The sequence below is a fragment of the Melospiza melodia genome, chromosome 9 (genome assembly GCF_035770615.1).
Source record: "Melospiza melodia melodia isolate bMelMel2 chromosome 9, bMelMel2.pri, whole genome shotgun sequence".
Classification (NCBI taxonomy): Eukaryota; Metazoa; Chordata; class Aves; order Passeriformes; family Passerellidae; genus Melospiza; species Melospiza melodia.
The window spans coordinates 28753157-28777949 of NC_086202.1; the positions used below are offsets into that span (position 1 = coordinate 28753157).

The 24793-nt window shown below is 42.5% G+C and overlaps 1 protein-coding gene across 6 annotated transcripts in view; it reads right to left on the reverse strand.

The window, feature by feature from the left end:
* Positions 1 to 24793, reverse strand: part of ANK3 (ankyrin 3) — a 335607-nt gene that overhangs the window by 10011 nt on the left and 300803 nt on the right. For 2 of the 6 annotated variants that reach the window (XM_063164030.1, XM_063164028.1), the window contains 6 exons: positions 16078 to 16152; positions 15125 to 15256; positions 13965 to 14108; positions 10466 to 11135; positions 8217 to 8595; positions 4462 to 4554 (listed from right to left, as the gene is read on the reverse strand). In XM_063164030.1, coding sequence (XP_063020100.1) covers positions 4462 to 4554; positions 8217 to 8595; positions 10466 to 11135; positions 13965 to 14108; positions 15125 to 15256; positions 16078 to 16152 — 1493 coding nt within the window. Of the gene's footprint in view, positions 1 to 4461; positions 4555 to 8216; positions 8596 to 10465; positions 11136 to 13964; positions 14109 to 15124; positions 15257 to 16077; positions 16153 to 16790; positions 24477 to 24793 lie in introns of all 6 variants that reach the window. The other 4 variants (XM_063164024.1, XM_063164029.1, XM_063164025.1 and 1 more) reach the window with 4 other exon arrangements.

The window sequence follows — 24793 nt, forward strand, 5'->3', positions numbered from 1 at the left end:
CCTCCCATACATCTAGTGTTGTTGAAACAGCGGAGAAAAAAGGTGCAGCTGGATGCATCTTGCCAACATGGATAAAAAGGAATTTAAAAGCAGGAGGAAATAAGCAAGATGGAAAGATCCTAAATATTTAATTTTGCCAAAGACCAGAGGCGATGCCGCAGTGGGAACAGAAGCTGCACAGAGCGCTCAGACCTCTTCCCTCAGTGGCCTAAGCCAGCATCAGGGCATAATCCCCTCAGTCCTGAGATCACATTCTTGTAATGCATGAGCAGCAGCTGCGCCTCCGTCTCCTTGGGGTCTCGAGCCTCTGTGGCAGCAGCAGGAGAAACAAACATCTTTCATTAAGGTCATTTTCATTACCGAGTTCTGCCTACTCAGGGAGACCTTGTTAATCAGATGCCACAACTCTCTGCCTGCGCCCATGCTGAGTCTGTAGTTGCTTGTTTGCAGATGTATTGCTAAAGGCACAGGAGGGGGAGAAAAATCCCAACTAAAAATCCCAGGCAAGGCAAGGAGACCTGAGAGCCAGGGGTGCTGCAAATGGGGCAGAGTGTAGCCCACTGCTGGGAGCTGAGGCACAGGTCTGGTGCATGTGCCATGGAGAACACACCTCAGAACAGCATTTGCAGTCTGGGGTGTGATTTATTCCACGTTATCTTACTGAGGCCAGCAGCTCCAACTCCCATGGGGCAGGACAGGGAGAGGGCATTTACCTGCAGCTCTGCCAGCCAGCCAGAGACTGCACAGTGGAGACGCTGTGCCCAGCTGAATACACAAAAGGAAATGGTTCCCATTTTTCTCACTCAGGGCACAGGCACTTAATTCTTATCACCTACAGGATGGCCACATTTTATTTTCCATAAATAACTTCCCCTGAATAGCAAGACCATGGGAGCTGCTGGCTCTAGCTTTGGCTAACTGCTGCTCAGGCCACTTCTCCCATGCAGGCTGAACCAAGCCCTCCACAATCAGTAAAGGGGCATTTCAAGGGAAAAATGCACAGAAAGGGACAAATCTTCAATAAAAATTGTCAAGAAATAACAAAAGTACAAGACATTAAATTAACTCAGATTTTAATAACCACTGCTTAGAAATATATTTTTCTTTCCATTACATTCTACCATAAACCTTTTGGCAAGAATCTTACTAAAACAGCTTTAGCAAAAAAAATTTGTATCCATGAAAGATTTAACAATCTCTGAAAAAGCATGAAAAATTGGACACTGATTCCTGCCATGGCTGAATAACAGGACCTTTGGATCAGGCTCTGAATGTCCACATTGTGGCAGGCACTCTTATTTTCCCCTTGTGTGCTAATTGCTCGCATTCCTGCACTACCATAAACCCATTTCTTTTGCAATGCCCCATCCCATCAATCCACCATGTGAATACAAGAGGGAAAAGGAAGAAAAACAAAAACATCTGCACTACCTTGAGGTTAGAATAGGATCCTATTACATGTGGAAATGGGCATCAGTCCTTGCTTGTCTGGTTTTATGGGCTCAGCCCTCTGAAGTGCTAAATCCCATGGGAATGTGCTCTAGAGTACCGAGCACTTGACAGGACTCAGCTCCTGCACTGCTGGGAAAATACCTCCGTGGGAGAGAAAAGTCTTTCCCCATATTTGGGCCAGGACAGAGAATTGAGGTAGCAGTTAAAAGGAAGTAACAGTGTTAGCAATGCTGCAGGATGGCAAGGAAAGGAAAAACAAGTTGGGAAAGCAGAGCAAAGGTAATGAAGCAATTCAGCCCTGACTGTACCTGTGGTGGCCCACGGCAAAACCTTTTTTCCACAGGACTCAATTTATCCACAAGGTCTCAGTTCTAGCAGGCTTTATGCCTGTTGGCTGTGTGAGTACCTCTGTTGCTTTAAATACAACATGCAGGCAGTCATGAATACTAGGAAGAGCAATTAATATTAGGAAAAAATTCTTTAGTGTGAGAATGGTGAGACACTGGCACAGGTTGCCCAGAGAAGCTGTGGATGACCCACCTGTGGAATGTTCAAGGCCAGGCTGGAAGGGGCTCTGAGCATCCTGGTGAGTGTCCCTGCCCATGGCACGGGGTTAGAACTGGACAATCTTTAATGTCCCTTCCAACCCAAGCCATTCTATGATCCTGTTAATAAAGGCTACAGTAAAACAGCACAGTTCCCACATGTGGTTCTGCTCAGTGGAGGCTCTGAGCTCACCCTCATTCCCTGCCCACTGCTGCTGGACATGAGCTGGCTGTGGGCACAGCACCCACTGCGCCAGGCACTGAGGCACTGGCAGGGGAGAACCTGCTGTTCCTGGTCACTGCTCGGGCCCTGCAGCAGCAGAATGAGTTCTTTTCCCTCTGCAGGCTGTGAGCATTGCTCCAGGCCTCTGCGTCCTGAGAGCTCTTCCCTGAGGGAGGAGCTGTACCTCAGCTTGTGTGTGCTCTCACTGTCATTTCAGTTCACCCAAAGAGAACCTCTGCTCTTGGGAACATGCAGAAAAAAGTCCAGGTCCCAAAAAATGTTAAATCTTGATTTTTCCATTTCATACCACCATTTAATGAACTTTACATGCCCAAAATGGTTGCTTCCACGACCAAATTCTTTCTCTAAAAGGCCTGATGATTGTTGCTTTCAAACTTTCTCTTGTTCTCTTTTGAGCTTGTCTTAAGATGCAGAGTGGGGGATAAAAAAAGAAGCTATAAATGATCAGAAAATAACCAAAGAATCACATGTGTTTTCTAATCAAGAGACACAGGTACAGCTCCAATCCAGCTGAGATCAGACACGTTCCCAAGAGCCGCCTCCACTTGCCATGCACACCCTTCCCACCGGGTCTGCACCAGCTGAGATTCCAACACTAAATATGCTGCTTTGCCACGGCTCTGCTACAAGTTCTACCCCAAATTACACCACCACATTTAAAACCAATTTTCTGTGCCTTTTTCGGAACACAGGGGCTGTGAGAGAGAGGGAGAGCAAGAGAAAGCTGCCTTTGACACGCTTTCCTCTTTTCTACTCCAGCACTTCCTGACTGCAAACCAGCGGACACCAAAATAGTTCAGACATAAATTGGGTGGGGGCCCTTAGCCACAGGCCAACTATGCAGCCTTTGAATCTGCAGCACACTCACACTCTGTGTGTCAGCAGAGACTCCTGCAGCACAGGAGGGGCCTGCCCTGTTTGAAAACAGAAACCACATTCCTAAGCCTCAGCAGCCAGGGCTTATCTGCAGGGGAATTATTGAGGAAGGGTTATACCCCGACAGGCTCAGGCCTTTCAGGTTCTGCCTGGGGAGATGGGGGATCAGACAAAACATTCATTTCTGCTGAGCTCAGTTCTGCCATTCCTGTCCTGTCCCAAACGGGTATACTGAAGGAATTCATGGTGAAGGCAGCCAGAAAAGTCACCCTTCCTCTTCCAAAAGCATCTGCACCTTGGACTCTTTGGCAGCTGTGCAGAGCAGCCTATCTGCCACCCACATTACACAAAAGGTGCAGTGTCTTTTGTGCTGTGCAGACTCCTCTTGACAAAGCATGCAAGCAACAGTGATATAGATATGTGCAATTGAAATGTCACAATTTATTCCTTCCACAATTTATTCCACGTAACAATTACAGTTTAGGCAAACTGCACTGTGCTGTAACAGCACCAAAGTGCCCTGCTGTTTTTTGTCAGGGCTTGACTGCATGATTTTCTAATAAGAATCTAATAAATCCTGGGAGTTGCTGAGGAATTACATAATGATTTATGTTAGAGACTTCTTTTCTCATGCTCTATGCTGCAGGAAAATGATGTCATACTGTATGACCACACAAAAAATATTATAAGGGCAAATACAATTACTTATATGATTATAGCATTGTTAACAGTGTGTATAGTATATTGTGCTGTAAGTAAAGGTTATCTGTAAATAAATATACTAAATAGAGTCTAGTGAAGGCAATGCTAGGACTTTTATTAACTTCAGTAGATTTAAAATCAGGATCATCTGCTGCAGTGAGAAAGTTTTCCAGAACACATTAAGCGCTTAGGACCACAAGTTTCAACCAGAGTACATGCCTCATACTGTCCTATATCCCACTCATATACTCCTGCAAATGTTTAACTTGTAACTCAGAATTTTTTAAAAACAATAGGAAAAAAAAAAAAGGAAATATTGTTACCCATCTTTCTCAGTGGCTCATATTTGCTCTACAGAAGATCAACATGCTGCATCTAGCTGCAGCCTTTAAGATGCCATGCAGAGCAGTGGCAGTGAAGGACACAGCACTCCATGCAGCACAGCAGTTTTCCAACAGAAGACACCCACAACCCTGTGTTAAAAGCAAGGAAAGGCAACCTAGCACTGGGTTATCAATCCATACTGGCCATGGAAAGCACACTACCATAGGGGCTCCAGTATGCCAAAAGTGACATTCTGACATAGCAGACCAAACCCATGTTCATGCCAGCATCACCTCAAGAAAGCAAATCACAAAGTACCTTGAGAATCAACCGCCGCCGGTAAACCCTCGTGGTGATTCTCTGCTCTTCACCTGAGCTTGAGTCACTCTCAATCTCACTGTCACTACATTCCTAATAAATGCAGGTTTAGTACATTTGAACAGCACGTTTGCAAGACAGAACATGCTGATCAGGACTAGGAGAAGAAAACAGAGGTTATCACGGACAGTGTTTTCCCTGTTATGTTCATACTGACTCGCAGTTTCACTGCTGAGGTACATGATGGGAGGAGGCCTTTTTGCTCCTTGGCATGCTGTAAGCTGCTAATTACACCAGCTATGGAATATCTCAGCAGCTCTCAAGTCTCAGAAAATGCTATTTGGAATGCATCTGACCTGTGAAATTTCAAAACCTTATGTAATTCTTTTAAATTTTATGTAAAAAAAAACCCATAACCTTGTCATAGCTCATTGATTTTTTTTTCTCCTAAAAATTATCCTTTCAAACAAGTTTTATGGATTCACAAGGTATGTGAAGTGAATTTCCTAATACAAAAAAAGAAGACAGTCACACAGAAAGATTCAGTGGAGCACTTCCGCATAGAACATTACAAAAAGGCTTTCTGAAGAATTTCTCCATGTAAATGGCTTTCCTGCTCAGCATTTATCTGCTTTTATAAGGGGCAAAACTGCAGTGCGGAGCACAACCATCCTGCATTTTTCCAAGAAGGGGCTGTTAGAGCTCAGCTGGAGGGGCACAGCCCTGAGCTGGTCTCAGACAGGTATTGCAGCTACACCTGGGTGTTATTCTGTCCTGGCACCCTCTGCCAGTCCTGGTGCTTTCCCCTCCAAAAGGAAGGAGCTCAGCTTTGGGGCTGAGCAGCTCTGTGTGCACGTGCTGGACAAAGGGCTTCCCACCTCTGTGTGTGACAGACACAGGGCACAGACCCTCTTCCCATGATATTCAGCTGGACCAAGCCTTTCCTGAACAGAGAAATTTGAAATTTTCCTCTATGTTTTACTCAATGACAGCCCCAAACTGATTTTAGAATCATGGATAGTGGATATTGGGAACTGCATATCTATTTCTCCTTCTGAATATGGCCCAAGACATCCTAAACAAGAAGCAAATCTCAGAAATTATGTGCAAAATAAGAGTGGGCATAGGTGGGTGGAGGAGAAAAATAACTATTTAACAAAAAGCATTTAGGGCAGGATGACAGAATTCATCTGCAGTCCTCTGGCACTAGTCAAATATAGATACAAAAAATTGTAAGCCAATCCTCTCCTGAAGAAGTAACAAGAAAGCAGAAGATTTCCAGAGGGCAAGAAAGCTTTAGAGGAGGAGTTATTTTTAATAAACGGCTTTAAGTGGTTTATTTGTGATGGAATTCTGACACTGAGAGTCACCTTGACCATGTGCTGGACATCATCCTCTTTGGAACAACAGAGCAACTGTGCTGTGTTCTTCTCATTTAAAAAGATCACTGGAATCTGATGCTTGAGCATTTGTAGAGAATTATATGACCTACACCATTGCTGCAATGCTTTTGTAAATGTTTATGTGGACTTGGAATGAGGCCAAGGATTTGTTTCATCCACGTCACCAGGCGTCAGACCAGTACCAGTCTGAGTTCCATCTCCTGGTGCAAACTCTGTGCCAAAGCACTGCTGCAGCCCTTCTCCTGCAGATGGGTGACTATTGCTTCCTGCCTCTTTCCAAATGGGTCACAGACAAAAATATCTTACTTTGGCAAGTAGTTTTAGTTTGTTCCCACTTTCTCTCCACAGAAGTAAATCTGTTTCTTCCATACTTTTCTCTTTATGGAGCATTTCTGAAGAATGCCTTGCAGAAAGACATTAGAAATTTTCTGCAGTAGAAATTTTCTTTGTTTTCACGATAGCATGTGAAGCGTTTCACCATGACTTGGACTGCCTTAGTAATTAAACTTACTGAATTTAAATTAGATTAGAATGCATTATTGAAGAAATATCAACAAGATAATAGAAGCAGTTCATGTCATTCTAACAGATGCTAGTTTCCTACCCATTCAGGCTTTTTGAGAGACCCACATTTTGAAATGACATTATTTTCTGATACCAGTTTTTTCAAAGATCGTGCCTATAAAAGGACTTGTTATTTAGTAAATAGGATTATCAGCCTTCACCAATAAAGCAAAGAGCATGCCTAAGAAAAGCATTTGCTTATTCTTCTCAATCCAGATGGGATATCCACCAGTAAAGAGCACACTAAAGTGGGTGACAACTTCTCTTCCCACTGATGGGAATGCAGAGGGGGAAGTGCAGCATGTCAGCACATTGCAGCGTGCATCCACACTCACTCCTGCATTTCATCAGAGCACGGCACCACCAGCCTGAGCTCTGCCCCAAAGCCTACAGACACCGAGGAACGCTGCCATCTGCCTCTAGCTGCCTTTGCAGAAGGCAAAGGCTTTTACATTTTTAAAGTATTCCAGTAATTAGCAAACATTAGGAAAGATCTTACTGTGTCACGAACTAATAACAAGATAATAACAATCATATGCTGCATAACTGCTGAAACTGATTATGTTACCATCTAATAAAAGGATTCTTGGTTGTATAATCGAAAGAATAGCTTTAAACGAACTAATTTAAACCTGAGTGATTTACTGCAGCCCACCACAGCCAACATTTTTATTGTGCTACAATAAAAAAAAAAAAAAATCTATATCATGTAGAAGTAATTCGACTGAAATATCTTGCTTCCAAAAGTTATAATCTCCTTCTGTATTATATGCAAGAAAAGACAATCTCAGTAGAAGAAGCTCTGCAATTCCCCTTTTCAGCCTGGTTCCCTGCTGGCCCTGAGGTTTATTCTGTGGCAATCCTCCCACTGCTGGGGTGTGAGGTGCACGCAGCTACTGGACTACAAGCCATTCTTTGAGTCAACTTTCCTTCCAAGCTTCTGGTAAATAAATATAAGCAAGTGAGAAAGTTATCAAAATCTTTATTTTCAGAAAGTAACTTATAACTGGGGTTTTGCTTAAGGGTGTACGAGTCAGGCAAAATAGAAAGGAAGGGGAGCCCCTCGGCAGCATTTTAAGGAGAAAGAATCACCACCTGGAAAAATGCTTTACACATTTAGAAATCTTTTGATCTGTCTTGGCTGGATGGACTCTGAAGCTGGGATGAAAAAGGCCATGAAAAAAGAAATATAAGGAGGAGATTACATATCACCTCAAATAAATTTTTTTGCAAATCAACAGAGTGAAAAAAAATGCAGGTAGTTTTGGGGAAAAAGAGCTGGACAGAGCCTGAAGGGTCCCTATATTTCTTTGCTCCTATAATTTGCTTCAATGTCAATGTCACAGGAAGAGTGGGAAACCAGTGGCAACACCTCAGTGGGAGCAGATGGGGGACAGCTGAGCAGTTTGGCACTGCTTGCACAGGTGGTGTCATGGCAGGGAAGGGGCTCTTCCCCGGCCACGAGGGACAGTGCTCCCAGAAGCTGCTCCAGCCTCTTCCAGGGCTCGGGGCCAGGCAGGGAGGGGATCGTGCAGCCCTTCTTGGCTCCCCTGCCTATCCTGACTCCACCTCATTCTATTCACAACACAAATAAAAATTTCCAGTGTTTTTCCCAATTCCATTTTTCTCAATTCAGTAATAAACTGAAAAGGCATAAAAGAAGGATAGGGAAAAAATCCCCTAACCCTGTCACGAACAACACTGCAAGTCGCACAAAAAAATTTGTCAACCAATATGTCAAGCAACAGGGACTCCTCACGCTGTTAATTATTACAGGACATACTGTACCTTCTGTTCAGACATTACTGCTCCCTCCTCCTCTTGGATGCTTGTTCTTGGCTTGCCATCCTCAGAAGTACTCCAGCCCATCTTCTTCACACTGACAGGCACAGATGTTTTGCTGCCTTCTGTTGCTGGCTTGCTGGTCTCTTCCAAAGATTTCTGATATGCTGCTGATGATAATGTCTGCTCATCAGTACCAGTTGAGATCTGGGACTTTGTTTTCAGGGTTTCTTTGTCACCGTGTTTTCCCACATCATTTAAAGCTTCCTGGATGTAGGATTTAGTTTTTGCCTCTGATGTGGACTCGGATAGGCTTCCATTTGTTTCTGGCTTCCCTGCTTCTCCTTTGACGTATGAGGTAACAGAATCCCGACATTGGTCCGAACTACAGGAAAAAGAGGAAGGAATAGACAGCTGTTCAGGGCTTAAATCACAGGCAGAAGGGCAAAGCACCAAGCCTCTTACTGAGCCTTCAGTCTGGGCCCATACATTTCACGCAGAGAAAAGTAAAATTTTCGATTCCACTTGCAGACATCAATCTATTTAACAACCTTGTCTTCCGCATCATGGCATCGTTTCAGAAGCAATGAAAATACTGTGGACACTGGAAACAAGGCCTAATGTTTTATGTTAATTTCCTTCCACTTGGTGGAGGGGAGTAAAAAGAGAAAAAAAATACACAAAACCTACCAGTTCTCTTGTATAATCATGAGCTAAAGCCTCAAGGCACTTATTTTTAAACCACTCTCTAATCAAAGAGGTGATGAAAGTATCTGGTACTAAGCAATTACCAGTTATTTTCCCCCAAAAGTACAATATCTGAACTCCAGATGGGTCTTGCCTTTTAAAAAATCTGCAATTAAGACCTTAGATACTGCAGAGTCTCAATAATATGCAGAGACAAAGGCAAGGAAGATTACTAAAAGATAGAAAGCTGACCAGAATTTTGTGTCAGATTACCTATGGAGAGGTTTCACCTGCAGTTCTGATAAACAGCTTTATTTTCCTTTGTATTTTTGCTCACTTCATGTTAAAAACTACGACTGTGTAATGCTGACATCTGAAAATAGCCAGCTGTTTGCTGGCAAGACTCTTACAAAAGACAGCAAAGGGAATTCATCTAGCTAGAAATTGATATCTTCTTAAGGAAGCCCTTTTACTTCCAGAAGTGATCTATTTCTCTAATTTAACACAATATAAAATGCAGAAAAACAACACTTGCTTAATAACAGGAAGCATATCAGTAGTAGTTCAAGTGCTTTACAGTATTGAAAGACAATGAATTTGCTGAAATCAATGACCAAATTCCCACTAGACTTGAAAAAAGATTATCTAATGCTACCTTGAACCTTAAAACATCCTGAGCCAAAGATGCAGAGGATGTAAACTGCTGGCAGAGAAATGATCACTGCGCAGATAATCATTCTGTGCTGATTTACAGCTCCTGCAGACCTGGCTCCTCAATTAGTGATCACAGGAACCCCTTGCCCACTGGGCACCAGTAGGGCTGGACAGCACAACACACACTGTCAGTGCTGAAAGGGCAGGCTGGAAAAGCTCGTGCCAGGGAAATGCACTGAGGATAATTATACAGAAAGCGTCCCTCTCAGCAGGTCATTATGCTAAAGACAAGTGAAGACTGGGAGAGTGCAGCACATACATCCCCTCTCCTTCCTCTGCAGCCACTGCCGGGACACATCACACAGGACTAGGTGGGTTTGGTACCACCATCCTTACCTTCTTATGCCTTGTATCTTTTAAGAAGTCTAGTAAATTTGCATGACATAATATGCGTGAAGCAAGGGCTATAAAAAGTGACAATTAAAAAATTAGCTTATGGGAAAAGTAACAATTATCTGAGGGAAGGCAAAGAGATGCAAATGGAAGGATGACTGCTATAAAGGTGCTCAAAAATAAGAGTAATGTAGTATCCTGATTTCAGATGTTCTTGATTCCAGCTACATCTATGCACCACTGAGATGAATTAGAAATAGAAATACGCGAGATAAAGAACATGAAAAGAAATATTACCTGCCAAAGATAACACGAACTACTTCCCAAATGCCTATATCGAGAATGAAACCTGACTAATACACATTTTTAAAGCCAACTACACCTGAGGCCAAATCAAGTTTTTCTATTAAATGTATATATATACAAGCACACAGAGATGCTGTCAGGGAGCAGCAGCCCGTGCAGCGCTGCTGGTGGCAGGTGGGCAGCTGCTGAAGGCTCGCTGCGGCTCGGGGGCTCACCTCTCGTCCAGGCGATCCAGCAGGCTGCCGCCTATCCTGCGCCCCGACGTCGGCGCCTCGGAGACGCTGGAGGAGTCGGGCTGCCAACCTGCAATTGAAGACATTTCGCGTTCTGCTTGTTGAACACCTTTAAGAATTGACCATACTCTTTCTTCCGTCATCTCCTCAGACTCAGCTCCTTCTTCCAGATGAATGTCCTCAAACAGAGACTTAAACTTTTCTGCCGTCATCTCCTCATCAGTACCAGACTTTTCTCTCTCGGGCTGTTCAGTCCTCACTCCTCTTTCACTAGTCTCTTCACTCTGCCTTTGTTTAGCATCTTTGGATATCCCATAACTACCGAGATACCGCGGAAAATCTTTAAGGTCCACTTCCTCCAACTGGCTCTCGCCTAGGGAAATATCTTTAGGTGTTCCTTCTCTAGGCACTGAGAAATCAACTCTGCTGTCATCCAGTGACGTGTCCTCTTCAGTCACCACTGGCGGGGCTGCTGCTGTACCATCTACGTGTCCCTGGGAGGTCACTACCACGTCACTCAGCCTACTGGGAGTTCTAAGGGGTGACTCTAGGCTAGAGGTGTCGCTAAGGAAATCGTCCTGGTGCAAAGGGGTGGGCGGCACGAAGCGCAACCCAGTGGGAGTTTCCAGTTCCACTTGGATGGAGGGATAACCTAAGGAAGACAGCACATTTGGACTGACTGGGATGAAACGTGGAGCGACAAATAAGCAAATGCCAAATGATTCATGGGTTACATAAAGTATGAAACACACAAGGAGGTGCAGGTGTATAAGAACCAATGCAGTTCTGATAGGTTTTTGTTACTTTGTCCCAAAGAGATGGAACAAAGAATGAGTACTGCCAGAGAATTTTTACAGTGAAGCCAGTACTTCTGACTATTTTTTTAATAGTCTGCAAAGTTTTCAGCAATTGCTTGTGCAGCCATTTTAAACATTTTCAAGCTATAGCAGATTGTCTTATGGGCATGCAATAAATCAAATGTGGACAAGGGTGGTTGTCCCTTTACACACAAGACAATCTCTTGCAGTCATATTTTGTAAATCTTTATTTCCAAGATTTTATTTATTTATTTAAATTTGGTAGTTTAATGAACAGATTTTAAAGACAGCAGTAGATCAAAACATAGGACAGCCACATTTTTGTCAGTAGGTATTCTTTCTAAAACAGGTCCACATTTTTAATATGCTTGTATATAAAATACACAATACCAGAAATACAGTGTTACTAGCATATACCTCCAATTTAATCACAGTTACAAGAATGGACTAGTTGAGGAATGAAGAACAGAAATGGATCCTAATGAGGATACTAAAAGATAGTAGATCTAAATACACAGCAGGATAAAAAAACTAAAGCAAGGAAGTTAACAAGGGGATAAAAGAATAAACAAGGGAGAGCTATATGAATATTTCAGGTACAGTGAAGTTATTCGGGTGAGAGGACTGTGGTGAGTAAGGAGATCTTGGTGATCTTGAAGATTGAGGTGATCTTGGTGACATTGGTACAATCAGATACACTGATCAAATAAAGAGAAAAGAAAAATTGATGAAAACATAAAAAAGAAAAACCACACAAAAGGATTAAACTGAATATACACATAAAAAAATGGCAACAAAACCTTAAGTTCGCATTCTGGCAAATGAGGTTGGGCAACCTAGGAAAGGAAAAAACACATGCTGTGCGATTAACGGGCCATTGTGCTGCCTGCAAGGGGAGATGCATCAACAGGGACTGAGGCTTTGTTTCCTGAACCAGCCGAGAGAAAGGCAAAGGAGGTCTGGTCCTGGTGAGGAAAGGAAGCTTGAGGAAGGTTCAGAGAAGAGGAGAGACACAAAGCAGCTGCAGAGAAGCGCTTTTTTCATAAAAACATTGATGCTACTATTAAAAGGCTCAAGCAACATTTCAAGAGAGACTTTCTTAAAATGTCAACAGAAAACTATTTCTGTAGTGCAATGATTCAATGACCAGCAATGCTGCTCAGTAATGGAGGTACACTGAGCTCATATGCTCTGAAGAAAAAAAATCTTACTGAAATACAGAGAAAGCCAAAACATAATTGAACAAATTACAAAAACCAAAAGAAATGCTACTTACAAAAAAAATCTTATTAAAGGAGCTATTTATAATACAAGCAAATAAAATCACAGTAATAATCCAGTGCCTGTTACCTAACATTTGAAACAAGAAAAAGTCAACATTTAGCATCTTCAATATACTGATAAACAAAAAGCACTTCCATGGAAATTTTGTTTTACAAGAAGAATTTCATTTTTGCTTTTAATTTGACACAAATTTAACCTGCACAGTTCTGCTATCATTTGATACAGCTTTCATGAGGAAATTATTACACAATTTTACCCATTAGCAGGCTGAAAAATATATTCAGTCATGCACTAAAAACCCAGTTTGTTATTTTTCTACTGCCATTGGAGAAATGGTCCAAGTGAAAATCATAAAGCAATCGATGTTCACAGGTCTCAAAAGGCTTGGTAGTAAATTGCACATTAATTTGTTCCATGCAAATACTGTGCACTTTCCCCCCATTCTTCTTCCTTTTTTGTTCTCCTTTAAGAACTTTTACTACTATATATCTAGACAAGAAGCCAAAGAATACACATATTTCCAGGTAAATTCTCAAGCATTAAATACCAAGTACGTAAAAAAAATAGACATGGGCAAGCCTCAAAGGCCAAGTGTTGCAGGAGAAAAGCTTGGTCTTGTCAAGTGACCCTGAGGCTGGTGGGAACCAGTGTTCACTCAGGCACACATCTCTGGGACTCCGCACTTAGTGTTTGAGATATTAATGTGCAAGCTGCATATCCCCAAAAAATCACAACCTGGATGCAGGACTTGAAGGTGTACTAAGGAAGTTTGCTGATGATAGGAAACTGGACACAATTTCCACAGTTTCCACAGCAGCTGTGGACGCCTCCAAGGCAGGGAGGGCTGGGCAGTCAGCAGCCATACAAGTTTAACAAAAACAAGTGCTGGGTTCTGCACCTGGCATGGGCCAGCCCTGGCTGTGTGTACAGGCTGGAATGAGAGGCTGGAGAGCAGCCCCATGGAAAGGGACCTGGGGGCCCTGGTCAGTGGGAAGTTGACCATGAGCCAGCAGGAATCTGTGTCAGGGGAGGTTTAGGCTGGATGTTGGGAAGAGGATTTTCACCCAGAGGGTGGCCAGGCACTGGAACAGAGGAGTGGTCACAGCACCAAGCCAGCCAGAGTTCAATATGTGTTTGGACAATGCTCTCAGGCACACGGTGTGATTCTTGGGGCTGTCCTGTGCAGGGCCAGGAGCTGGACTTGATGATCTTCAGAGGTCCCTTCCAGATGAGGATATTCTATGATTCTAAACCCCTTTATACACTTTAAATTATTGTTCCTGTAGAACTTACAATCTTTCTTTAAAGTCTAGTTCATACAACATTACTGCATTATTGGACATGTCACTGAATTAAATATGACTACAGAATTCAATTACCATCAATGGGATCATGAAATACGTTATTTTCATCTGCAAAACTTCTGGTGCCTGAAATATTCCCATAATCAAATATTGGTCCTTCCAACAGGGTCACGATATCTATTCGATTAATTTTTGTCAATACAGAAGTTAAGGCATCAGCTGAAAAAAAGAAGTAAAACACATCAGAAAAAGGTTCAGCATTGCAGAACTGTGTGATCATTTTTCTCAATTACACTTACACTGCATTACTCACAAATTGCTGTCATGTCCCAATGCCTTTGGTTCTAGCAAAGCCCAGCATTCGTCTGAGCAGTCATTCAGCTGCCTACTTATTCAACATACACATCTATTATGAGTCTACACTTTCTCCAAGTATAATTACATTACAACACAAAAGGCACAAAGAATAAGGTCAGATAGTTTTAAAGAACGTATTTACTTACTACTGACACAAAATATTCTTTTACTGGAGTGTAAAGGGAGAGTAAAAATCATTTTACCATTCTGTTTTGAGGCAGAATATGCAGTCATGTAGGTAATAATGCATATAAGGCTATTCATGCAGTACATCATGAAATCTCATTTACAATAATCCTGTTGTGAGAACACAGTAATACTGGAAATCACTTCTACAGTGAAAGAGATCAAAGGAGACTCAAATGGTGTGTAGGAGTTGGTGGATCAGAGAAGGGTAACAAACACCATTCACACCTCACAAAAATCAACCCCTCTCTTTCAGTTTGAGCAATTCAAGTGAAATGTACAGATGATAAACTCATAATCATCAGCACAGAATCGGCGTCTCCAGCACTCCTCAAAGGAAGAAGTTTAAGTCTTTTCCTATGACCTGCAAATTACTGAGACTACCTAATTTTTCCAGGCAGTCATTTCCATGTTTCACATTCCTTGCTATTGGAAAGTTTTGCCTATTATTGTCTTTACTGGAGCTCAAGTTCATTACCTGTTCTATCAATTATGGATGTGGAGAACAGATCATTTCCTTCTGCATACATAGTGAATAAATATGACATATTTCTGACTCCTGGTAAAAATGTACCTGAAACTTATTTTTTCATTGATGGTTTGTGAAGGACATTGATAATGTTTTCTTCAACTTGGCAACAAATGAAACGGGCTATAACTTATAAACAACAAAAGTAACTACTTGAACTTACTTGTAGCATTTTTCCCATCTCTGGTAACCCATTTTTTTAATAACATGAAGCTTTGAGCAATAAGAGAATTCGGGTTTTCTACTCGGATTTGATTTATTTCATCCACAGAAAAATTCAGTTCTCTTGCCAGTTCTATAAAGACAAAAAAAAGGAAGCGAGAAAAAAAAAAAACAAACCCAAAAACACCAAAGAAAGAACAAATCCCTCAATTGTCTCGTCAAGCTTAAAAATACTAACTTTCATAAATCACAGAGACATCAACAAAACTCCCTGACACAAACTTTACAGATAACAATGAACACGGCATTATATCCCCACACTTTATTTTCCTAAGACATCATTTTGAATTTCAATCATCTCTGGGAGTGATTATCACACTTCTACTCAGTAAGCCACTTACACGTGATGAAAAAGCCCTCCCCTGGAGATTGCCCCATCACTGCTAATTTATAAACTCTGTTAATTTCCTCTGATTGTTGCTCCCCTGGGAGCACCCTGTGCAGCCCAGCACTGGTGCTGGGGTCACCCGAGCCCTGGCAGAGCTGTGGGCACAGGAAGGGCAGCTCTGCCCACCAACACAGGGGGCCAAGGTGGGCAGAGCCTCCAGCAGAGACCTGCCTGGTTCTGGGCTCCCTGCAACCAGGGCTTGGGGAAAACTGCAATGCAGGGACAGGAGACAGTCCAGGAGCAGCGCTGAGCCCAGGCAGGTAGGGCCTCTCGGCTCCTTGGGAGAACATCCCGAGAGGAAAGCCATTCAGCTGTTTTCTCTTTGATTTACTGAAAGATCAAGGAATAATTTCCTATTAGGCATCTTTGCCCAGCAACACACTGCACATTTTGGGAAGCTGTGAATTTGGGAGAGCCTGATGCAGTCTTGCTGCATCTTTTGGTAAAAGAATACCTCAACATGCAATAGCAAAGACTGAGTGCAATATCAAAGCAGAAAAACTTACCTGTCCAGCTAAGTCCTAGGTGATCAGCTACAATTGCCATCCTTATATCTGTCCGTTCACATGGACTCTGTGGACCTGTGATTTACAATTTCTCAATTAAAAAGGTTTTGCACAGAAAACCACAATACCGGATAACAGTTTATTATAAATAATAGCTTTAATTGACTAAGTTGACAGTGCTTATATTGTTTACTAGAATGGTTGTGTGACCTAATAACCTACAAAACAAAATTTTTTCACAGCTTTTATATTTTCACCTGTGTAAAGCCAAAATGTAAAACTACATGATGTCGTGTAATGAAACTGAACATGCTGACAATCTATCTGTTAGACTGTAGACAAGTTGTTCAATTACTGGTGAAAACCACCAAGGCCAGATTATTGTCTATTTTCTCTACTTTGACAGAACAAATATACTGTCACAAAAGACATCTTTCAATTTCTGAGTTACATCAATTTCTGAGTTACATGAATGTCTTTGGCATGCTTCACTAGCTTTCTACAGTACAGAATTTGTTTGAAGGAAGAAAAAAGAGAATAAGACAGCACATACAGATGACAATGACAGAATGAAAACTACAGTTAAGTCACTCCACAGGCAATCACAACAGTTCATGCACTAGGATCAACAAGTTGAAAGTTTTACAAACTAGGCTTGATCTCCACGAGGTGAGCCATGAGAGCTCCAGAAACCTGACTGCCTTCATTCTCACCAGTCCTCTTACTCCTCCTCCTCTCACTGTCGGCCTTTTCACTCTTTGATTTTATAGATGCTGCCTCTGTTCTCATGTCTCTAGCAGACTTCGGTGTAATGGAAGGCAGGTAAACTTGAGTAGCTTCTGATAAGGATGTGTTCCTTGATGTACTGTCTTCTTCATCATCAGAGACCTCTGACTGCATCTTTTTCTCTTCATCAGAAAGACGATCCACCAGCTTTAATGTCTCACCACTAATTCCCTTAAAATATTCAATAGAATGTTTACATACCTCCCTAAGCTGATTTTTCTTTACTTTAACTGTTGTCATGGTGACGGAGGTAGATCTTACCTTTACTGGTAATTTAGAAGGAAGTTGTTTTGGTTTTTCTTTCTCTACCTGCTCTTGTTTTGGCAGGGCTGGAGTTCTTCTAGCTAGATTACTCCTATGTGTGTTTTTTACAGGAATCCTAGACCTTGCTTCTAGACAGGGAGAAGAATTATTTTGCTTTGCTTTGTCAGGCTTACTAGCCTCTTTCGCTTTACTCCCTGTATTGCTTTGGAGATTATTTTGGGAAAAGACTTGTTTTACTGAGCTGGCCTTTACAGGAAGCTTTGATTTTCCTCTAGCTCCTACCAACTCTGTTGACTTTTGCTGCTCTCCGTGTGGCTTTTGCTTATCTCTTACTCTGTGTCCTTGTGTTGTCCCTGTACCTTTTCCTGAAGTGCTTTTCGCTTGATTAGCTTTCTGGAGGGAACATTTCGGTTCCAAATGTTCTTTTAGCACTACATTACAGGTAATATCATCTGTAGGGACAGCAGATGAATCCAAATTGTTGTTGTTATTAAAATTATCTTTTGGAAAATCAGTGTTTTCTGTTTGCCTACAGCTTGTCTGGCTAGAAGCTGAACTCGCAATCACTTCTACAGTTTCATTTTCTAATCCCTCACCACTTGGCATCACAGCTTCTATCTTATCTGTCACTTCTCCAGGGCCATCTTTCTTCAGAGTCATGGTGGAAGCAGAAATTCCCATTTTAATTGGTGTGCGCAATTTGGGATCAACTTTGGAAGCGTTTACTGCTGCCGATGATTTCTCCAGGGAGTTACTACCAAGTGTTTGTTCCATGCAATCTCCACTGGCCTGGATGCCGGGCATATTTTCAACTGCTGTTGTTTCTACTGGTCTCTCTAGGGTTGTTTCTACAGTGCTGTCCCCTGCCTGTGGCTGTGTGATGGCAGTGACTGTACTTTTATCCCCTTCCCCCTTGTCCCCTGACTTCCCTTCAGAAGTATGCTCACCAATCTGAAAAAATTGGAGTCTTTCTTCAACAAAATCCCTCTTGCTCATGTCAATTGCACCACTGCGAGTCATCTCAAACATCTTCCCCTCATGAAATGGGAAGGGGTTGGGCTCGCTAGTTGGCGTACTCTCATCTGTTGGAGTTCTGGCTGGTGTTGTGTCAGGTGTTGTTGCTTGAGATCTGTCTTCCACCGCCAGACCAAATGGCTTAGCCTCATCCTCCCTCGATTTAGTCTCAAACACTTCATCGTCACCTCGGTTATTCGACCACGGGTCAAAATCTAGACTCTTGGTGGCCACAGTTTTGAAAGGTGTTGCGAATTCTTCGTCTACTTTGTAACTGAAATACGAGTCAGGAAATACAGTCCTGTCAGGGTGTCTGCCTTCCAAAGAGAAAAACTGTGCCCCTGACTTCTTATCGCTCTTATCTCCAGCTTTGTCAGAAGATGGACCTTTGGAAGGTGTCTTGTCTTCTTCAGGGCCTACCTTGCCTTCCTCCTCAATGACTTCAAGCTTACTCTGGCTAAAGCAGCGATCAGTCTGCTTTAGAATGCCTTCTGTAGTCCATACGTCCTTTTTGGTTTCAACTGCCGGACCTGCAAGTTTAGAATCACTCTCAGTTAAACCATCATCTTCATCTTGCAAATCATAACCGTCCAGAGAGTCAATCTCTGTCGCATCGGTATCATGGGAGAATTCTGCAGTGGTTGCTATGGAACACTCTGTGACAGACTGGTCATTGTTACTCCCATTTTGCACTACATCATTCTGGGGTGACTCAACCCCATTGTCAAACTCATTGGGTTTCCCAGAAGTGGGATGTCCTAACTCTTTCTGTTTCTCAATCTTTTCAGGGGCTTTGGGTTTTGAGGTCTCTTTGTGGTCATCTTCCAGCTCTTTCAGTTTGAACGTATACTTTTTAAGCGGAACGGGCTGATAGAGGGATTCATCATCACTGGAGTCACTGACATCTGCTCCCGGTGGCACAGGAGAAGGTGGCTGCACTCTGATGACAGGTTCAGCCAGCTGGCACTTGTCGTGTTCATCTTGCAAGTTCACTTCAGTCATCTCCATCTCACTCTCAGTGGAATAATGAGGCTTCTTTTCTGATTCACCTTGATCTGCATCCAGTGGTGGAGGAGGAGGGAATTCAATATAGGCAACTCTGTTACCTTTGGGTCTTTTGTTAGAGTCCTTATTTATAAGATTAGGTAATGTTTTGTCAATCTGTGGTTCCTCAACCTCTGCCTGTTTCACAGATGTTGTCTTAGCCTCTGCTTCCTCCTCTGACTCCTCAGACACCTCAGGTATAGGGCTGGGCTTGCCTGGGATATAAGCTATTAGTGAGTCAGGTGTTTTAGATGTAAACTCGTAACTCACTTCCTCTGAACTCGGTGTTTCTGGTGTTAAAGGGCTTTTACCAGAGCTGTCTATAAAGGACACTTGTTCTAGCGTGTCATCCTCTGGACTACCTTGTGGAGAAGGAGGCTGTTTCTGCTGCCTAGCTGTGTAAAATGTCCCCCTTGTCTCTTGTACCGTCTTACTTTCCTGACTGACAATTTTTTTTATACTACCTTGTTGCACCTCTTTTTCATATTGCTTTCCTACTTGAACAAAACTGACGTAAACAGGTAAAGTCTTAATCTCTTTTACTCCCTCAGTGCTCACTAGCGGTGCAACTTTATTCAAGTAATCACTGGCACCGGGGTCAGCTATGTCACTTGAAGGAAATTCCTTTCCTGGGCTACATTCTAAAGAATCTGGTGATTTGCTAGGGGATAGCTCTGTTTCCTCAGCAGGAGGACTTAAACCTATTGAGCTCTGCTGCTTGGTAACCTTTCTGATTTCTGAATGCTTTATTTTTTCATCTTCCACATAATCAATCTGCCTTTCAACTTTCTCCTGAATCACAGCTGATTGGGATACTTTAGCTGAAAGTTCATAGACACCATCAAGCATGGCTCTCTTCTCCTCAACAATTCTGACTGGGATATGGGACACAGCAATTTCTTCTTTCCTTTTGGATACTTTATCAGCCACTTCACCATTACGCTCCCCCTCCCTGACAACAAATTCTCTGTATAAAACCCTTTTTGAGGGGGATTTTACAGTCAGTTCCTTCACTTCTTCCGAATGGATTCCATTTGAGGCCACTTTGTGCTCTGTCACAGTGATAAATTCACTTTTTTGGTCAGTTTTAGATTCAGCATGATCAACATGGTTTTCTTTTACTGTATCTGGAACCAGCACATGTGAAAGCTTTTCCTTCTGTGTTTTATGGTTAGAAGTTCCAGGACTTTCCCACGTCCTATAGATTTTTTTGTCCCAGTGTCCCTTCGCTGTTGAGTCTGAGCCATACGCCAGGTCTTTAGCCCGTGGTTCTGAAATGCATTCTGCCACGCCTTTCCTCATCTCAGTTCTTTGTGTGTCTGAAGCACGAGAGTCTTCCACAGCTTTCCCTTTACCTGGAACAAGGTCTTCCTGTATTTTCACCTCTTTCTGTAAAGCTGTGCTCCCATCAATGACCTCTATTTGCTTTGCGTGTTTCTCTCTTGAATAGGACTGATACACTGGTAACTTACTTTCTTGCAATTTTTTTACTGGAATTTTGGACTGACCATCCAGCTTTTTTTCTTCTTGAGTTACGTCCTTACTTCTGGGACTTATACCTTGCTCAAATTTAAGCCTAATGGAACTGAGCTTTGACTGCTTCAGCTGAAATCCAGTCTCAGGCACTCCAGTCTGCTGAGCGCTTCCTTTGTGTTCCATAGTTCGTTTAGAGTCCTCTGCAGGTTGCACATATATCCTTTTTTCAGGACTGCTGGGCAAACTGGATGCTTTCCTTTCATCCACCTTGGGAAAGCACTTCCCATCGTGTGCATACTGCTTCACCTTACTCCAATCATCCCCAGATGATGGCAATTCAGAGAGCAGAACCTTCTCGGGGCTGCTGCTGGCAGAGCTCTGGCTAGAATGTATTTCCTTGCCATTTTTTTTATGCTGCTTTTTCTCTGGAGACTGTAGCTCATCATTCAACTTCTCTGTTTTATCCCGAAAAAACTGGGATACTTCAGTCAGTTTTTCTTCTGCCTCTTTAACAGTCCTGTCCACCCTGTCTTCATATATCAACTTTTCTCTACCTCTGTCTAATCTGTCCTCAGTAAAGCGCATCCACATTGCATGTTTGTGACTACTAACATCTCCAGTGTAGTGTAACACTGTCACTTTATCATAATGATCCTCCTTAGACATTTTACCTACACCATTTTCAGATACATCTTTATAGATTTTGGAGATAATCTCTTTTTTGGGGGCAGTAGCTACTTTTTCTCTGCATCGTTTATCAGTCCCCTGTAACTCTACACTAAGGGGTAGAGCATGGTCAGTAACTGACTCCTCAGTATCAGAATGAGACACATCTAGCTTTTCTGAAAGAAGCATTTTCTCAGCAAACCTGTAAGACTCCCCTCTTAGTTCTGACAACTCATCATCATGGTATTCTACTGAGTGCTGACTCAAAAGCTTCAGTGTTTTGTAAGAGTCATCAGACATGAGTTGAGCAGAACTAGGGCGACTGTCTTCTTCCTGGGACACGGGAGTGTTAACTCTAGAGGATTCCAGATAAGAAGGAAGTGACTCTTCGGCCGTGAGCTCCTCTTCTTCTTGCTGACCTTGTTCGTCTGAACAAGGAAAAGCATCATGTTTTTCCAACTCTTTTAAGTTAATATCTCCCCGAGGTAAGTCTTTCTGATATACATACATTTCTTTTTCTGGATGCTTTTTTGTTTCTCTAATAATGACTTCAGTAGGTTCAGCCTGATTACCTTGTTCAATATGGACCTCTATTATTCGCTCCAGTTTGGGTTTCATTTTGCTGTCCTTCTCTGCATGTTGTGGTGAAGTTTCAGCAGACTTGCTAACATCAGACGTTACTGATGATTTATGTTCAAACAGACCTGCCAGTTCTTTGGAAGGGTCACGTCCAGACTGAAAGGCTTTCATTATGTCATGAACAGACATTGTTTCCTCAATTCTTTCAGAGGTGCTCTCTGTGCACGGAGGTTTATGATAAACCATCCTAGTTGTTGTAGTGATATGAGTTTCTTCTTTTACTCGGACACCTTTACCAAGGACGCACTTATGGTCGTCCTCTTCACTGCCACTGGCTTTCATTTGAAAAGCTTTAACCTTCTCTTTAATGGACCCAGAAGGTTTTTGCTCCAGCTCCATAAATGTAGGGGAAGGTTTTGAGGCTGGTAGCTCCTCTGCCTTCTGCTCTGGAATATCTTCCGAAGATGGTTCGTAGCTGCGGATGACGTGAACTACTTCAGTTCTTGTTTCTGTAATGACAGGAGGGATGGGCACATCGTGGAAAAGTGGTTTTGGCCCTGTGCTTTCAGCACTTTGTGGGGCAGAAGGTGTCTTTTCGCTCCTCGTTTCAAAGCCACTGTCAGACAAGGGACTTTTATCTTGATCATGTTGAGAAAAGTCATCTGGAGACTCCAAAATAGTGTCTGTTCCAAAAAAGGAGTCTGCAATTTTACATAACTCCTTTTCCGATGTTGAAGGCCTCATGGAGGCTGGAGGCATTTTAAGTTTATGTTCCTGCAAAGCGATGGCTGGTTTTAAAATGCGCTTTTGTCTCTCTTCACCTTCTTTTTTCCCCTCTTCAAACTTGTACTTTATGTTTGTTAATGAACTGCTACCGATATCATTCGCTAAGTAATCAATAACTTTTGACAAGCTATAATCCTTTTCCGACATGGTTTTAGTTTTAATTTGGACCTTCTCTGGAACAGATATAGGAGGGCTTGTCAAAGCTTGCTGTCTCGCTTCATCAATCTCCTCTGTACTGAACTCTACCCAGTCATCCTCAGACAGGTGTCCTTGATCACTTTTGGGTACTTTAGCCGACCCTTTACTTTCTAAACACACATCCTTTTTCAGAATCTCACTAACTTTTACTAAGTCCTCTTTTACTTTCTCAACAATTTTAAAGGGCTCTTCATCATCAATTCTACCCTCTTTTGGTATGTCAGGTTGGAACGGCTTCTCCTCTGCGACATCTGTCTGCAATATCGCAGTCATTCTTATCAGATCCTCTTTCATTTCAGCAACATCTTTCAGTATCTCCTGACTGGAGGATAAGGAAGATGGTGTGGACAGTTTGAGAGCAGAGGGTGCTAAAAACAAGGATGATTTTATTGGAGATGAAGTTCGAGTAAAGGTAGGCTGCGTGCGCGCCTCTGTAGTCAATGTTTTAATAGGTGACAGTAACGCAGCGGCTGATTTTGTAAGCGAAGACGACTCTGGGAGCTTCTTTAATGCTGGTTCAGACAAAACATTGACTACAGAATATACCGGCACTGTTATTGTTGATGAAGTTACTGATGAGGTAGTTGCAGATATTGACCCAAGGGCTGTGTACAAAGCACCTGCAGGAGGAGTTCTCATTGACTGGAAAGCTGATGGTGCTGAAGACACAAATGACCTGAGTGGAGAAAATGACATTGTTGTAGCTGTTGAAAACACTCTCTCAGCCGTGTCAGCAACTGCGTTAGCAGCACAAGTTGCAGAATGTGCAGCTGCAGAGATCTTGTCTTGAAAAACACCTGCAGCTTTGGATCCGTTTATTAAGTTGGCAGAGGATGGGTATTTCAGAGGTGACACAGACCCATTGAGCAATGGTACATCTGTGTGCCCAGCTACATGTTTTGCTGGCGACGAGAGAGACGAGGCCATCATGACTTTAGTGGATGAAACAGCATCAACTGCTGACTTAGCAGGTGACACCACTGACTTTAGAGGGGACGATAAAAGTGAGGATGCTGATGTGATGACCGATTTAAGTGGCAAGCTCGAAGAGTACATGTTAATGTTGGATTTGGGGGATGCTGGAGGCGTCATGGTTATGGATGATCTCTCCAAGAGAGATCCTGCTGTAGTCACTGGAGATGTCCGAGAGGGGAATGTGGTAGTGGAGGCCAGCCCTTTGAGACTGGCAGCTTCTGTGACTGCGGGAGCTCTGATGAAAGAGCCTGAAGTGACCTGCATGTTGTAGGGAGGCTGCGAGACCACAGTTTTTATTGGCGAAGAGATTGTCCGAAACGATCTAATCGGAGATGCTACATCACTAACAGATTTAACTGAAGACGTGGTAGAAGCTCCTAACGTGGATTTGATTGGAGAAGTAGAAGAAACAGACCATATTGATTTTAATGGGGAAGCTGTAGGAGTGTTAGAGGAAGAGCTTGATAAGGAAGTGAAGCCTGATTTGGTTTGCCCAGGCACTGTAATTGGAGCTGTTGTCCATGACTGATATGGCCGTGTTGAAAAGAATGGCTTGTATGAGTAAGTAGCAGGTAGGGATCTTGTTGCTCCTGCACTCCGTTCAACTGTTTCTTAAATTGTTAAATTAAAATCAAACATAAAAATCAACAAAAATGGTTGAAAAACAGAGAGACCAGAGAAGAAAATTGGTCAGTAAACGTTGTAATATTACAAAAAGCAAGTACAATTGTTTGCATGAGTTGGGATGGAAGAGGCAAAAGAAGATTTAAAAAAGGAAAGAAAAAATTAGGAACGAGCCATATACTGATAACTGGTCCGAACCAAAAAGCAACATGAAATGGAAGACGGAAAGCACATAGCAACCAAATCTGCAAACAATGGAGAACAGAAAACACACAAAAGGAATCCATAAGGTAAAAATAAAGCC